Below are 15,935 nucleotides of genomic sequence, written 5' to 3' on the forward strand. Positions count from 1 at the left end.
ATCAACTAGATGTACAATGGAGGGAGCTCTTCCTCCTTGCCCTAACCCTCACTTAGTCAAGCTAGGAAGTTTTACAATCACTCAGAAAACCCTCAACAAAGCTACACTAAAGATCCTTTCAACCACAAAAGAAATGCTCAACAGAAATTCACACCACTTTAATACAAATCTGCTTTGGAGACTATTTTCTAGCTAAAATATCTCTTGAGAACTTGTAAACAAAGTGAGCAAGAGTCTCTAGTCTTCTTGTGCTTTGGGGTTTTTATAGAAGGTGAGAAATGGCTCCAAAAGACTCTCCAACGGTCAAATATTAAATGCTGTCAAAACTAGCCGTTGGCCTGTCGGACGTCCGACAGGTGCCTGTCGGACGTCCGAACCACCTGTCGGACGTCCGAACCCTGCGTCCGAACGTAGGCAGAGAGTCATCAAATCTTTGCGAAATTTCTCGGACGTCCGATGCGATCGATGTGCGTCCGAGGCGTGCGTCCGATCCTTCCGGACGTCCGATGCTTCCTCACGAGCGTCCGACAGAGTTTCCTTCTTGATGTTCTTCATCCTTTCGGACGTCCGATAGCGTCCGACATGAGTGCCCTGTTTTTGCTTCTTCTTTTATGCCACAAGAATCTGTTCTAACAAATTACTCACATAAAAACATTAGCCCAAATCTACATTTTGGTTTGATAATCATCAAAACCAAGGATTGATCGACCAAGGTCAACAGTTAGGCCTGCAAATCGGACCTAATGAGCCGGACTTTCATAAGCTCGAGATCAACTCATTTAATTTGTAATATTTTCGGGTTTTGGGTTATGAGTTTTGGATTAACAAATATGAAACTCATACTCAAGTCACATAATATTCAGATTGTGAGCCTTATTCGAGTTTAGCCCAAGCTCACTTATTACTCCTTAATTTTCTTAATATAATTACTATAACTATTAAGTTATAAAACTAATTTAACATTTACAAGACTATTACAGTAACACTAAACATGAACAAGTAATAGTTCTTAAAAAGTATATAAACCAAAAGTTTTTCAACAATATTTACATCTAATTCGTTCAAAATATATGAAAAATAGTAATAAAACATGCGGTCACAAGTCAATATATCTTCAAAAGTTGGAACTTCTTTATAGTCTTAGATTTGAATGCAAACATGCTTGATGATTTGTATTTATAGATCAAAAAGAAATCAACCAATATTATACTAACACAAAAATTTACTCAATCAATAAGAAAAGTTAGAAATTCAGTTATGCATTACTAATATTATTTCTCAAGAAAGCTCGTAGAAGAGTTTTCAAATGTATTTTTGTATTTTGTAATTTGTATATATTTAGTATTTAGTAATAATATATTTGGATATATAATTATAAATAATATCAAAATATAAATATTATATATATATATATATATATATATAGGGTTAGGCCTATATCGGCTTTGAGTTTAATGAGCCCCAAGCTCGGATCATATTTAATTTGGACCTAATTTTTAGATTCAACCTCAGACCGGCTTATTAAAAGATTGGGTTCATCGAGTTTTTTTCGGGCCAAATGAACCGATCTCGGGTTGGCTTGGCCCCATTGACAGTCCTAGAGTTTGTAACTTATGCAAGGAACTAATTAATAAGCTAAATAGTTATGGCATGTTGCCATGTGATTGATGTTCTACCATACAATCAAATTGTATGCACACACATGTTTAGGAATTATCTACTTCTTTAGATGTTAGAAAGTTGTAAGTTACACTTGATGTTTGATAGCTGTCTTGGATGTTTATTTATTGACATTGTCGAACGTTTAAGATTGATTTTGAATATTGTTATTTACATTATGGGTTAAAACTTGAGATGTAAAGATATATACATATATATATCCAAATTTAGGGAGTAACATTCAATTAATTATGTTAATATATTTTCTTAACTCAACAGTAATAGCCTAGTCTACATGCTGTATAAAAGTTATTTAATTGTCATCACCATTCTCCCTGCGTAACTTTATTTTTAATATTCACTTTTACAAAGAATTATCTAAGAAAAATGGATTGTTATATGGATTTTTGATAGCAAAAGAACACTAGTTTGCTAAAAAAAATGCGGAGAAAATCCTTTTGTTATTGTTCATTAAAAAAAAATTACTAGTACTTGGGTCTAAATGTATGAGTCAAAATCCTAATAGAACATTTCAAATTTTTCCGTTGGTGCTAAATAAAGGAAAGACAACTGTCCTAAATTCAATACTTGTCACAAATCTCCTAGGCATCAAATGTTCAATCATCAAATATACAAATAGACAAATGCATGTATATCCATTTGCAGCGCCAGCCCAATTAGTAGTAGAATCATGACCATCAAGCATAATAGAAACCAAGTCTCTATCCTAAATATATTAAATTCAAGTTCTACAATATTGTCTTACGGTCACTTGTTCACAAACTTCATGTGGGCCAATAGTTTTCATTTCCCATATCATGAAAAACCCTTCTTGCTCTGATTAGCTTTACCTCCTTTTAGGACTATTTTAGTGATAAGATCTATTGGAAGTGGAGGACCCTATTTGGTCAAATACCTAGTAACAAATTCCTATATTACTTCTTTTCATTATAATAAAATCCTAAGTTTTTTGATTCGTGATGAAGAAAGAGAATTCTTTGTTCAGTTTTCCACCTTAAGGACAGAAAAGAGGATACATGAGGGATGTATTTTCACATATACAGCAAATAAAATGTTTGATTATGTAAACTGACTCACTTACCTAATAACCAAGATAATCACAAATTAGAAGTTGACTTATTGTGATAATTGTATTTTCACACATAATTATTAAACTCGACTCAGATCCAATGACTGAACCAATTGGATCGGTAGACTGGGCATCAGATTAGACCGATCTTTAGCTTGACCGAACAAGAAATTGATTTGGTCAAACTCGGATAAACCTATTTGACCCAGTGGTTCAATTGAAAACCCACTCGATTGACTTAGTTTACCTTTTTTTAAAAAATAATTGTGGGTCTTTGTTTTTTAAACAAAATGTATATATGTTGACTTTACCACTTGTTTAGTTTTTATTTGATAACTAAATATTTTTTAATAAATTTGTTTATTTTTTATTATACAATTAATCCTTTTTAATTGACAATATTTGATTAGTTAGAAAATTACATTGTTTTTACAAAAAATAAAATAATGAAAAAATGCTATATTTTTTTAAAACAAGCGACATAAATTTTGTTTTATATTAACTACATTATTTTTATATTTTTTAAAGAATGATAAAATAAACTAAAATCTTCTATTAATATCTATATATTTATTATATATCTTTCTAAGTATAATAATTAGTATCTAAAAGCACTTTATTATATATTTTATGTTTATTAAAATTACTATTTTATATTTATAAATATTAAATTAATACTCACCGATTCAACGAGTGATTCATTGATCCCGTCTCTATGTCGGGTTCTTTATGAGATCGGGTTTAATATGTTTTCACATTTACAGCATATAAAATGTTAAATTACGTGAACTGACTCACTTACCTAATAACCAAGATAGTGACAAATCAGAGGTGGGCATAAGTCAAACCACTATTTGTTTTCCTAATTGAGACTAGCCGAATGCAAAAAAAGTAATTTCTTCAGACATTGTAAGTTATTTGAGATATATTTACTGTAGTACTTTTTGTGATATGATGTATGTGAGATAAAAAAGTAATTAAAAAGATAAAAATGTGTATTGAAAATTATAATGATGACGTAAGTAAATATATTTGAAGAAATAATCACCTGTCCAAACAAACTTATTATATCATTAGGAACACTACTAGTCTCTCTCTCTCTCTCTCTCTCTTTCAATTGAAGGAATACTTACTTGTCTAATTTCACTTTTATTGTTTCTTCCTTATCTCACTCAAATTTGACTTTTTTAACCGTCCAAAACTAAAAATGTTGACTATTTAAAAATCAAAATTGAAATTTTCTGCCCCAACTCCAAATTTTATGTAACAAGAACAGTGGACCCCACTTTGGGACACAAAGTGTGCTTCATCCTCCTGCATTTTCTTCTTCCTTCACTCTTCCTTAAGTTCTCTTCATTTCTCCGCTTATTCTCCTCATCATCATCTGTTATTTCTTTTTTCTCTGTTTCTCGACTCAATTCTTGTATATTAATGTAAAGGGTTACCAGAATTAGTTTCAAATTTCAAGATTTTGATACCCTTGGGAAGAGGGATTTGATTTAGGGGCCACCATTTACGCTTTAATTTGATCGCTTTAATAGTAAGTTATTTGTCAAGGCTTTATTTATTTTTTCTGCTTTCCTTTTCTTGTTTCCTATATTTTCTCTGGGATGTCTTCTACTGATTGATTTTATTGAAGCCTAAAATGGCAAGTTAACTATTTAAAAATTTAGGTTTCTGTTATCTTCCTTGATTCTTGCTTACTAGATTGCTTTTCTTAGCCTTGTTGAACATGGAATATATAGTCAGAGATTTTGTTAACTTATCACAGCAGATCAAACCGCATATAAATTATTTCTTTCGGGTATAGAGGTTTTCCTTCTTTTCTTTTGACTTGTATTTGCTGTTGACTTCATTTTGTGGTTCAAGATTCGTCGGATTTGAGCATTAAAGAATGCGTTTCGACTCCCAATTCTCTTGTTTGGGTGCAGTTATTGTAAAGACTAAATTTTGAAGTATTTTTTTTTGGCTGAGATTTTAATGTTGTGGATGGTCAGTTCAAATAGTTGGGGTTTTTGGGAATCTGAATAGCTTTTTTTCCCCGTTATTTTCCGCTCTAGGAATCTGAATACTTGAGTTTTTAATGAATTGAATGCTGTTCTTTGAGTGTTAATGTGGTCAGGCTTTTGTTTGATCTGGACCAGTCTGAGGAATTTTGCATTTTCAGTTAGATTTTAATTAGTGTTTATTTGGTTTCTTTATGTACTTATTTGTTTGGATGGAAACTAGGAGGTTTGTTGTGGGTTGGGGCAGGAGACAGGGTGGGGGTAAGGGTTGGGTGTGGCTACGGGTGAATTTTTGATGTGCTATGCTGTTTCTTGGATTTTGTTGGTTTTCTTGAGATCAATATTACAGGGTTTTCACTGATATTTGAAAATTCTGATAATTTGCTAATGTTGATTGTTTAAATATATCACCTTTTCATCCTGAATTGTTACGTTGATTGTTCTTAGTGGCAATACAGAAATTGGTTGGCCCCAAGATCATGTGCAAATTTTCTCATTTTTGTGGATCAGGTAGCAATCAATGAAGTTTTGAGAAGACAGAGAAATCAAATCCCTGCTTCAATGCCATCAATAAGTACAAGTGCTTCCTTGAGAAGCAGTGAAAGTGGTCTATCGAGTTGCAGTAATGTCTTACATCATTTGTTTTTTCTTCTTTGGTATCTTCTGGTTCCTCTTCCTCCTGTTTGCACATTCTTGTGCTGATTCTTATAATGGTTGTCATGCAGGTGATTTTTCAATTGATGCAAACTCAGATGGAAGGTAAGCAAAAAGTTGAATTTTGAATGAGACTAACAGAATTTCAACTAATTTGCTTCTTCTTACATTGTCATCATTGTTATTAGGGTTTATTTGGAGGAATGTAGCACGGATAGCAGTCAAGAAGATTCTCTTTGCAGTGCAAAGAACCAATTAAATGATCATAGCTCAGAATTTCAGACTAATGGAGTTCAAAGACTCAGTACTTCTGTGAAAAATGACCTCCAGGGAATAAATGTTGTAAATGATACTTGGATTAACAGAGACATAGAAAATGCAGGAACTCTTCATGATAAGGAAGCCAGTCATCATAATTTGGAAAGATTTGGTTCAGTGATTGATGAGGGAAGTGCAAGCTTACCAGGTAATGATGAGATGGATGCCCAGTTTTGGCTACCCCCAGAGCCTGAGGATTATATTGATGATATTGAGGGTAGTGTGATCAATTATGATGAGGATGATGATGAATCTGTTGATGGTATAAATTGGGGTAGCCCGAGCTCTTTAAGCAGCTTTGGAGATGAAAGAAGTGGGGCCCACAAATTCAAAGAGGTAAAGCGAAAAGCGATGGAAGAGGTGATGAATGGGAAGTTTAAGGCCCTTGTTGATCAACTACTTAAATCTGTTGGTGTTGTCTCTTCTGCAAAAGATGGAAATAGTTGGGTAGATATCATTACTCTTTTGTCATGGGAGGCTGCTAAATTTGTGAAGCCAGATGCTGCAGAAGGAAAAGCAATGGATCCTGATGGATATGTAAAAATCAAATGTATCTCCAGTGGTTTTCCATGTCAAAGGTGATAAGGCATCAACTATTTTCTTTCCATTGGTTTTAGTTTTAACTTTTTCAGGGTGTAATTGATCAGTTCTATTTTGTGTACTTTTTCTGATTCACTTTAATGTGCACATTTCTTCTTCCAACTCAACAAAATCTGAAAGTACTTGCTGTGTTGGAAATCCCAGAGAATAATGCAGAACAAGCAGGCATCTTTTGTTTTCTGTTTTGTTGTTTATCTTCATTTGTTGCTGAAGCATCTTGAAAAATCTGTGTCAGGCTCTGAGGCATTCTAAAAATTTAAATTCTTGTCAAATTACACACATCCAAATCTAAAGCTACTTGTTCGTGTTTGTACTGAAAGACCAGCTGATTCTGAGGCCTACTTGTATTTGTATATCTTAGTTTCATGTGCTACTCTGAATGACTGCTATACTCAGTATTGACAAACTTCAAGTTTGTAACTGAATTGTTTGCCTTTATAGCCGAATGATTAAAGGGCTGGTCTTTAAAAAGCACGCTGCGCACAAACACATGCCCACAAAGTACACCATTCCTAGATTGATGTTGATTCAGGGTGCCCTTGGACTTTCATCAAATGGACTATCATCATTTGAGTCAATGCAGCAGGTATGATTGAGTTTTCTATGTTCAAAAGTTTCTGGTTATTGGCAGTTAATAATATTTAAAATTATGCTCCCAACATCAGGAGAAGGATAGTATGAGAGCCATCATTGATGTGATAGACATGTACCAACCAAATGTGGTGTTGGTAGAGAAAACTGTTTCTCGTGATATACAAGAGTCCATCTTGGCAAAAGGAATGACGCTGGTCCTTGATATGAAGCTTCATCGTCTGGAGAGAGTTGCTCGTTGCACAGGTTCACCCATCTTGTCTCCAGATTCTCTGGTTGGCCAGAAGCTTAGGCAGTGTGATTCTTTTCATTTTGAAAAGTTCGTGGAAGAACACGCTGTTATTGCCGAAACTGGCAAGAAACCAAGCAAAACATTGATGTTTCTAGAGGGATGCCCAACTCGTCTTGGATGCACGGTGAGAACCTGATGAGTTTTTTGCTATACCTTCATGGTCCTAGAACTCTTCATCAAAGGCCTGTCATTGTTAAAAGTACCTTTCCTTCTTGTTACATTGCTGAAGTACATAAAAAGAACTGATGGATAGAAGCATTGCTTCTGAGTTTTTTGGATGACGAGTTCCACAACCCCAAAGATTGGATATTAACAAATTCTCTTTCAAAGATGTCATCAAAACTTTCCGTGCTGTTTTTGAAGCTTTCTTTTTCTGCATATGGGCATATTCGACCACATGCCACACAAAATGCCTGGTTATCTAAGTCTTCATTTTACTGCCAAAAATTATGATATGAGAGGAATTGCAATACTAGGAGAACATAGTCTTGAAAATTGAAGTTAGAATGGTTTTTGTTCAAACAAGATATTTTAGAATGATTGGATATATAGCGATACGCATTGACATGGTTAAGTCAACTGTTTGCTTAGTGCTGGATGGCCATGAGAAATACTAATGGTGCAAATCCACTTGTCATTGCCCAAAAGTAAATTGAAATGTTTACAAATTTCACTGTCTATGTTTTGTTTCCAAAAATTTTTGCCTGTACTAGAAGAAAGATGACTCTCATATGGGACAGTGGTCTTAGATGCACCTTTTGGATCCTAGGAACCCAAAAGTTCTCCATGGGGTGGAAGAACTGTTGAGAAGCGTATGAGAAACTTTGGAGTATTATATGTTAACAATTAATTGGCTTCTCTTTCTTTGTGTTCAAGGCTGATACCCCTCAGTGCTTTGTGAGCAGAACAAACCTTTTGAAAAGTAAAATAGGGTTTTTACCTTAAAGTGCACATCAATTGATAAAGATTTTAGAAAATCCAGAACTCAGGAATTCCAAAATTTTGATACTCTTTCCTTGAGTTAAATTTTGGCCTGGATTCTTGTTGTGAAGAAAGTCATTGGTTAGTTGAGTGCTTTGGCTTAACTTTGTATTTATTTTTTTGAAGGTAGGGAAACTTCTAAAGTCCACTAAATAATGTCTTTAGAAGTAGATATAGATAGATATCTAACTGTCCCTCTATTTTCCTCAGTTAAATTTTCTAAAGGATATATTCTTTCTCATGAATGATTGATTTGGAAACATTAAAACTAGAAATTATTTCTGACACAGAGACGCTGATATTGTCGATCAATTTCAGAGTTAGCACTGCATCTATTTCTGCTGTTCATTGTTTGACCCAAAGTACATTCTGCACTCATCTTGGTTGCTGTGTGCATCTGCCTTGTGGTCAAAAGACAAATCAGATCGTGCAATGCTTAATCATTATTATATAAACTTATTTTTTATTCTTTTGGCTAGATCTAGAGGCTTCCATTAGATTGCATAGATACCTGTTATGTTTTCACTTGTTTGTCACTAGTTAAGATAATAATTTGGCCAGTAGATTGAAAAAATTTGATGCAGAAGTTCAATTTTGATTTGAAATCAGTAGATGTGCATGTAACATGCTAACTAGTAGCATAGAAGCTCTTAAATAAGTTTTTATTATGCAACTGATGCATAAGGAGTACTTGAATATGTAAGCTTTCCATTCTTTGGAGCAATCATGGTTGATATCAGAGAATTTTTTTTTTGGGGGGGTGGGGGGGTTGTTCAAGGGGTATGGCATTTTTATGCAAAATGCCTCTTGTGAAAGGGAACAGGAATACAGGATTCACTTCTGCTAACACTTGTATTATGAATTTTCTTGTTGTCAAACAAATGATAAGTTAAGATGCTAAATACAGTACATGTAGTAGATAATTATTGAATAATTCAATTTTTATGTAATTTTGGGTTTTTTGAAGAACTTTTTATTTAAGAAGATGTGCTGTGTTTATGCTTTCCAAAAACTTGACATAATGATATATGATTGCTAGTTTTAGATGAGCTTACCTTTCACTATTTTGGCAACCTTAAGTTCTGTGTTCCTGACCTAGTAAATTTGATGCAGAAGTTTATCTAGAATATAAAGCTGAGATCTAATTTCTAAGTTTTCAGGGATGGGATAAATTGTAGTGATAACTGATTTTGAAGTTGATTTTCAGCAATGGGATTTGAGGGATCTTTGGAATCACATCTCATAGCAGCCAGTGATCTCTCCTTTGAAGCAATAGTATCAAAGAGTATCTTAAAGCTAAAACCTCTTTCTGCTAAAAATCTCATTCCTTAGTGACTTGAAGCTCCTTTATAAAGGAGATGTAGTTAGTATATGCCAATGAGTTGATATAACTTGGTCCATGAATTAATATCCTGGGTTACATCATCTTGGGCTATTAAATAGAAAGAGCATAGCTTGAGGTTTGACTAGAATAATCCTTAGGTCTTGCAAGTTCATGTGCCAACAAAGCTTGAAGTAGCCAGATAGAACAGTAAACTACTTCTGGGCTTGGACTTGTAATTTGCTATGGGCCTTGAGTTAAAACAGCTCAGCTGCAGTATATATTTTGTTGCACCTTGAATGTTATGCCTCGGTTTTCCTGCATAATGTTTTGAAGTAGATAAAGAACATTTATGTGTCTTTCACATTCTCTCGTTGGAAGGGAGATTTGTGGTGCCTTTTTTTTGTCTACTTTATCAACTACTTTCCCAACTTTAAGATGTCTTTATAATTCCATTTTGTCCCTTCTGATTTGTTTACTTGAATGATGACATTTCTATACATGTGAAAGTGAACCTTGATGTTACATATTGTACATTTCTGTCATTATCTGCAAAATTATGATTTCCTGTTGGGAAGGAAGCTGTGATTAGTGGTAGTGTATTATACATGTCATTTGGTCTTTGGAATTAATAATTTCTTAATTGTTTAGGGCCAATATTAAGTACTACGTTTGTGTCCCATTTCTGATGGAAATTTTAGCTTCACCCTAGCAACTAAATGGTCATGCCTCAATTGAAAACCAGCATTTTGGTTAATTTGCTTGGTGTTGCCATCATGTTACTAGAATTAATTGTAATTGAGCATCAAAAGTCTTCAGAGTGATGCAGTGCAGTATATTGAAATATCTTAACTTGTATTTGAAATATGGGACAGATTTTGTTGATGGGAGCCGACAGTGATCAACTGAAGAGAATCAAATGTGTGGTCCGCTGTGCAGTTGTCATGGCATATCATTTTATCTTGGAGACGTACTTCCTTTTAGATCAGAGGGCAATGTTCTCGTCTATTCCTATTAGTGAAGTAGTGAACCTTGCACTAACCAATCAAGAATTATCACCCCATGGAGCTAGTGATCCAACTTCCTGCAATGGTGATCCTGTTATTGATTCTGGTGCATCATCAACAATTCCCATTTCTGATGAGTTTGGTGAAGAAGTTACCCAATATTTGAATTCGGAGCCCGAAGCTAATTTGTCATTTTCATTTGAGTCACATAATCCGCTCATTCTTTCGGGGCTTTCATCTCTCTCAGCTTCTTTGAAAAAAGTTATGGGGGATAATTTTCCTCTTATCTCTAGTTCAAGTCATTCTATGTCTACATACTTCGGCTTTGATGGGAGGACATCTGATGATCAGGGGCAAATTGATGTTCAGATTCCTATCTCACAGAAGACCATTGATCACTGTGATACAGAAATTAAGATTGCTGCTGATGATGGGAAAGGACATGATCGTCCACAGTCACATCCTCTACCAATGCCTTTTGAAACACAAATGAGTAGTGGAGATTATGAAGAACATATCCCTAGTAAGGATGACATCAAAGCTGTTTTGGATTCTGAGAGTATCTTGGTTTTGATGTCTAGCCGAAATTCTTCAAGAGGGACCATGTGTGAGCATAGTCATTTTTCGCATATCAAGTTCTACAGGAATTTTGATGTTCCGCTTGGAAAGTTTTTGCACGAAAATTTACTCAATCAGGTTTTACATTTTGCCCACATCTTGTCCTTTGAAAGCTTTTATTTGTTGCTTTGTTCACATTTTATTAGTTTTTGCATGGCTGCATGATGCACTCTGGCATAGTGGTGGTAATGGGACTTGGTAGAGAGGACATTTGCTACCATGTTTTGTTTAGAGCATCTAATTTTTTCATGGTAATTAGGTATTTGGTGGCATGTTGGTAGGGTAATTGTTTCTTTCTCAAAGCTGCAAGGATAATTGTTGAACTTTCTGAATAAAGATGTACTTTCTGTACTGTACAGTTTTGAGTACAAATTATGTTCAGTTAAAAAGTTAAAAAAACAGAAGTTAGCTTTATTTTTTATGCTCAACAGAAATTGTTGGCTTTTACAGAGGCTGCAGTGCAAGACTTGTGGTCAACTACCAGAAGCCCATTTTTATTACTATGCGCATCATAATAAGCAACTCACAATTCACGTAAGACGTCTTCCTACAGATAAGATTTTGCCCGGTCAAAGTGACGGGAAACTTTGGATGTGGAGTTGCTGTGGTAAATGTGTATCCCATAATGGAAGCTCAAAATCCACGAAAAGAGTCTTGATATCAACTGCTGCTCGTGGTTTATCATTTGGAAAGTTTCTGGAGCTGAGCTTTTCAAATCCCTCCTCATTTAGAAGAAAATCTAGTTGTGGGCATTCTTTACACCAGGATTATCTCTTCTTCTTTGGGTATACTCACTTGCAGCTTATAAAGTAGTGATTCGTTTATTGCTCCTTGTCATGCTTTTGGCAAAAACATTAAACATAAGTAGGCATACAGAAATGCATAGGAAGTTGTGTTTTATTTATTCTTGATTTGTGTGGATTTATTTGTTTCCTTTTATTAAATCTTTGGGCTGGCCTGGAGATTTCTTTTCTTGTGTTTCTCTGTTTTGTCTTGGCCCCTTGTAAGCTGGGGCTGTTGAGGGGACAGCATAAAATGTTTTAACTTTTCTTTCAGCTGCAAACGCTTATTATAAATGGTACTGATATTGCCAATCACAAAAATCCTAGATATGTTGCATTGGGTTGTGTTTTCATCAAAACTTGAATTCAGATAAAAGAAAATAATGTGTCATTATTGGTCAAATGCAGATTGGGCCCTCTGGTTGCAATGTTCAAATACTCAAAAGTTGCTACTTATTCAGTGTCTCTGACACCTGAGAAGCTGGAGTTTGGTAATTCAGTTAGAGGAGAGGTTCTGAAGGAAGAGTTTGAGGATGTAAGTATTTTTAAGTGTACCAGTGATTTCAGCAATGGCACATATATTTTGATCAGTTTCTGCTAACTTAAATTATGTCTGTCTTGAAAGGTGTACGAGAAAGGAATTTCGTTGTTCCTGGAGATAGAAAAATCTTTGAAGGAGATAGGATCCCGCTATTTAGGCATGACTCTAAATCTTCAGGCAACAATTAAAGATTTCTCTGATATCGAGGACATGTTGAAGGAGGAAAGATCCCAATTTGAGGTGCGGTTATGTTTAGAGTACTACACAATTTGGTAGTCAGTACCTAACAAAATCATGCAGCTCTGAATTTGCTTCAAGTGCCAATGTATCTATTAGTTATCTGATTTTATTGCTGAAGTGATTGGAATTTGGTTAAAAAGTAACTAAGCACTCGTGAATGTACTCTTTATTAAGTCTCGAAATGATTATATATAAACTATCTTATCACAACTGCATGTTTATATATTAACTCTCGTTTTAAATTTTCTATTTGTTTGTGATTTTTGGAATGCTTACCCTTTTTGTATTGTTCCATTTTGCTTAGCTTTATTCTCCAGATTTTAGGTAACTAATACGTATGTTCTTTTTCTTTTTTTTCGTGGACTGCTTAATCTGAAATCAGGATGACATTCGGAATGTTCTGAAGAATGGGAATGGGGATGGAGCTATTTACAAGTTTTTGAGGTTAAACAAACTACGATTGGAGCTACTGCTTGGATCCCGCATCTGGGATAGGCGTCTCAATTATCTGCTATCATCTGAACTTTCTGTGGCAGGGAGTAAAACCATTGACAGCAGAGTAGCAAAACAAATTTGCACGGAAACTTCTCAAGCTAAAGCTGATGGCCTAGACATAACTATAGAGGATCCTGAAAATGTTTCCAACATCATCCCTAGTCTTGAAATCAAGCTTGTTACATCTGAAGAAGCAAACTCTTTTCAGAAGGAAGTTCCTATTGAGGGACTAGTTCAAGGAACTATTGGAAATGGAGCACTTCATGATTCTTTAAATAAGCCAGATATTTTTGATGGCTCTCATGATGGTGATGACAATCTACAAGACAATATCCCAAAGTTTGTTCAAGTGCAAGAAGATAAAGTAGTACCAATTACGGCTGATGTTGAGGGTTCTGTTCTTGATTCAAACAATTGTCAGACTGTAAGATCTCATTTTAGGTCGTCTTTTAACACAGAAAATGAAAAGGGCTGGATGTGGGCTCCATTTAGAGAAATTCAACATGAATACATGAATGATCTCTGGAGAGGTTACTTCCCAAAATTTGATTCTGTATCTAGCTTTGCTCAAGACACTACAGGTTATAAACTGATAAATGATGAGGGGTCGAAACTTCAAATTCCTCTTGGTTTGGATGACTATGTTGTGTCAGATTATGAAGATGAATTTTCAAGCATAATTGCTTGTGCTCTAGCCTTGTTGAAGGACCTACCTATTGTGAGTCAGGAACTTGATGAGGATTTCAGGAAAGGAAAAGGGATGATGATGTCGAATGATAATTCACAGAGCCTGACACGAATATTTTCTCTTGCCTCCCCTCATTGGTCTTCAACTGGTTATTTGGATGCAGATGGAATTTATTCTTCAGAAGAGTCACACTTCTCAAGCTTTGATAGTCTGGATTTATTGGACTCTGTGGTGTCTTTGGCAGCTGTTCGTCCAGAAGTCTCTTTGGGCATTGGGAAAGTTCCGGGAAAGCGAAAATACTCTGTGATATGCTTATATTCCAGCCAATTTCGCCATCTGCGAAATCGATGTTGTCCATCTGAAATTGATTATATTGCTTCCCTAAGTCGTTGCAGGAACTGGGATGCCAAAGGTGGGAAGAGTAAATCTTTCTTTGCTAAAACTCTAGATGATAGGTTCATCATAAAAGAAATTAAGAGGACTGAGTTTGAAGCTTTCTTGAAGTTTGCTTCAAATTACTTCGAGTATATGAATGAATGCTATGAACTTGGGAACCAGACCTGCCTTGCAAAAATTCTTGGCATTTACCAGGTTGGTCTGTTTACATCATCTTGTATAGCCAGCAAAATGAGGTGAAGTTTTTCTTTTCTCTAATGTCATAATGAATTTTTTTGTGATGCAGGTAACCATTAGACAAACAAAAAATGGGAAAGAGACAAGACATGATCTAATGGTGATGGAGAACCTTTCTTTTGGTCGAAATATCAAACGCCAATACGATCTTAAAGGCGCCTTGCATGCTCGATTTAATTCAACAGGAAATGCTGATGATGTTCTTTTGGACCAAAATTTTGTTAATGACATGAATGTTTCTCCTCTCTATGTTAGTAGGAAATCAAAGCGAATTCTGCAACGGGCTGTCTGGAATGACACTAATTTCCTCCAGGTGAGTTTGTATAATTTGTTCCGGTAATCTATGCTACTACATGCTGACCTGTATGTCAGATTATTTTACTCTTTCAACTGCCCAGGTGTCATGCATGATGCAGTGTTTAGCTGCTGATTGCTTGTCTTTGTTTTTTCCTTTCAGTCTATCAATGTTATGGATTATTCTTTGCTAGTGGGAGTGGATGCTCAGAAGCGTGAATTGGTGTGTGGGATCATTGATTATCTGAGGCAGTACACCTGGGACAAACAACTTGAGAATTGGGTCAAGTCATCCCTTGTACCCAAGAACCAGCAGCCAACTATCATCTCTCCCAAAGAGTACAAAAAGCGATTCAGAAAGTTTATCGATACGCATTTCCTCAGTGTTCCTGACCATTGGTGCTCTCAGAGATCCTCAAATCCTTGCAGACTTTGTGGGATGGGAGATGATGATGATTGTTTGCACTCAAATTCTCAGGAGCTAGGGGAGAACAATGATAAGATCTGCCACTTTGAACAGCAAGGCGAACAAGATGGTTCTTCTCATGGTAAATCTCAAGAGGGGAAAGAAAATGGTAATGTTTCGTAATTTTTGGAGTTGAATCATTCTTTTATACTTAACAGACGTTGTACATACTTTACCATCTCAGTAAATATAATCCCCTGCAATTTTTTCTGCAAATTTTGGGGATTCTCTCAATATTACAGATCAGCCTTATAGTGGTTGCATGCAAAATTTTTGCAAGATTGTTAGAGTAATTGTAAAAGGTCTGTGGTGGTCTGAATGGGTCTAGTATTAATCCGAATTAATCACTAATATTACTTGTCCCAACCTGCTCTTGGTGCCACAAGTCCTATTGAACGGGCAAGAAAAGAGCTTTTTGTTTGATTGGAAAAGTGCAATTTCAATATGTTAGCTTTTGCACCTTTTTTTGGAGGATAATTTCAGAAACCTCCCTTTAGGTTTCCGACAATTTCACTTGGCAATCTTGATGTTTCAAAAATTATATCCACCTATCTTGTTCGTGTAAAATGACAACTTACTTCCCTTGTTCACTTAAAATGGCAATACCAGGTTTAACATTCTAATGAAATTCTTTCATTTGTCACTTTGCGCTTATATTT

The 15,935-nt window shown here is 35.2% G+C and overlaps 1 protein-coding gene across 1 annotated transcript; it reads left to right on the forward strand.

Annotated features, from left to right (window-relative positions):
* The first annotated feature begins 3,997 nt into the window (after nucleotides 1-3,997).
* On the forward strand, nucleotides 3,998-15,510 carry LOC113713854 (putative 1-phosphatidylinositol-3-phosphate 5-kinase FAB1D). The gene is made up of 13 exons (XM_027237663.2): nucleotides 3,998-4,289; nucleotides 5,266-5,377; nucleotides 5,481-5,514; nucleotides 5,598-6,305; nucleotides 6,769-6,913; nucleotides 6,993-7,334; nucleotides 10,388-11,215; nucleotides 11,588-11,922; nucleotides 12,328-12,454; nucleotides 12,545-12,700; nucleotides 13,083-14,474; nucleotides 14,566-14,829; nucleotides 14,974-15,510. Exons 2-13 carry the CDS (start codon nucleotides 5,317-5,319, stop codon nucleotides 15,397-15,399), a joined length of 4,818 nt encoding a protein of 1,605 aa, XP_027093464.2. The 5' UTR covers nucleotides 3,998-4,289; nucleotides 5,266-5,316; the 3' UTR covers nucleotides 15,400-15,510.
* The last annotated feature ends 425 nt before the right edge of the window (nucleotides 15,511-15,935 follow it).

The sequence above is a fragment of the Coffea arabica genome, chromosome 10c (genome assembly GCF_036785885.1).
Source record: "Coffea arabica cultivar ET-39 chromosome 10c, Coffea Arabica ET-39 HiFi, whole genome shotgun sequence".
In the NCBI taxonomy this organism is placed as follows: Eukaryota; Viridiplantae; Streptophyta; class Magnoliopsida; order Gentianales; family Rubiaceae; genus Coffea; species Coffea arabica.

Coding starts and splice junctions, on each gene's coding strand:
- LOC113713854 (XM_027237663.2), top strand. CDS start 5,317: ATGCCATCAATAAGTACAAGTGCTTCCTTGAGAAGCAGTGAAAGTGGT. Junction 7,335..10,387: donor CAACTCGTCTTGGATGCACG/GTGAGAACCTGA, acceptor AATATGGGACAG/ATTTTGTTGATGGGAGCCGA. Junction 11,923..12,327: donor GATTATCTCTTCTTCTTTGG/GTATACTCACTT, acceptor GGTCAAATGCAG/ATTGGGCCCTCTGGTTGCAA.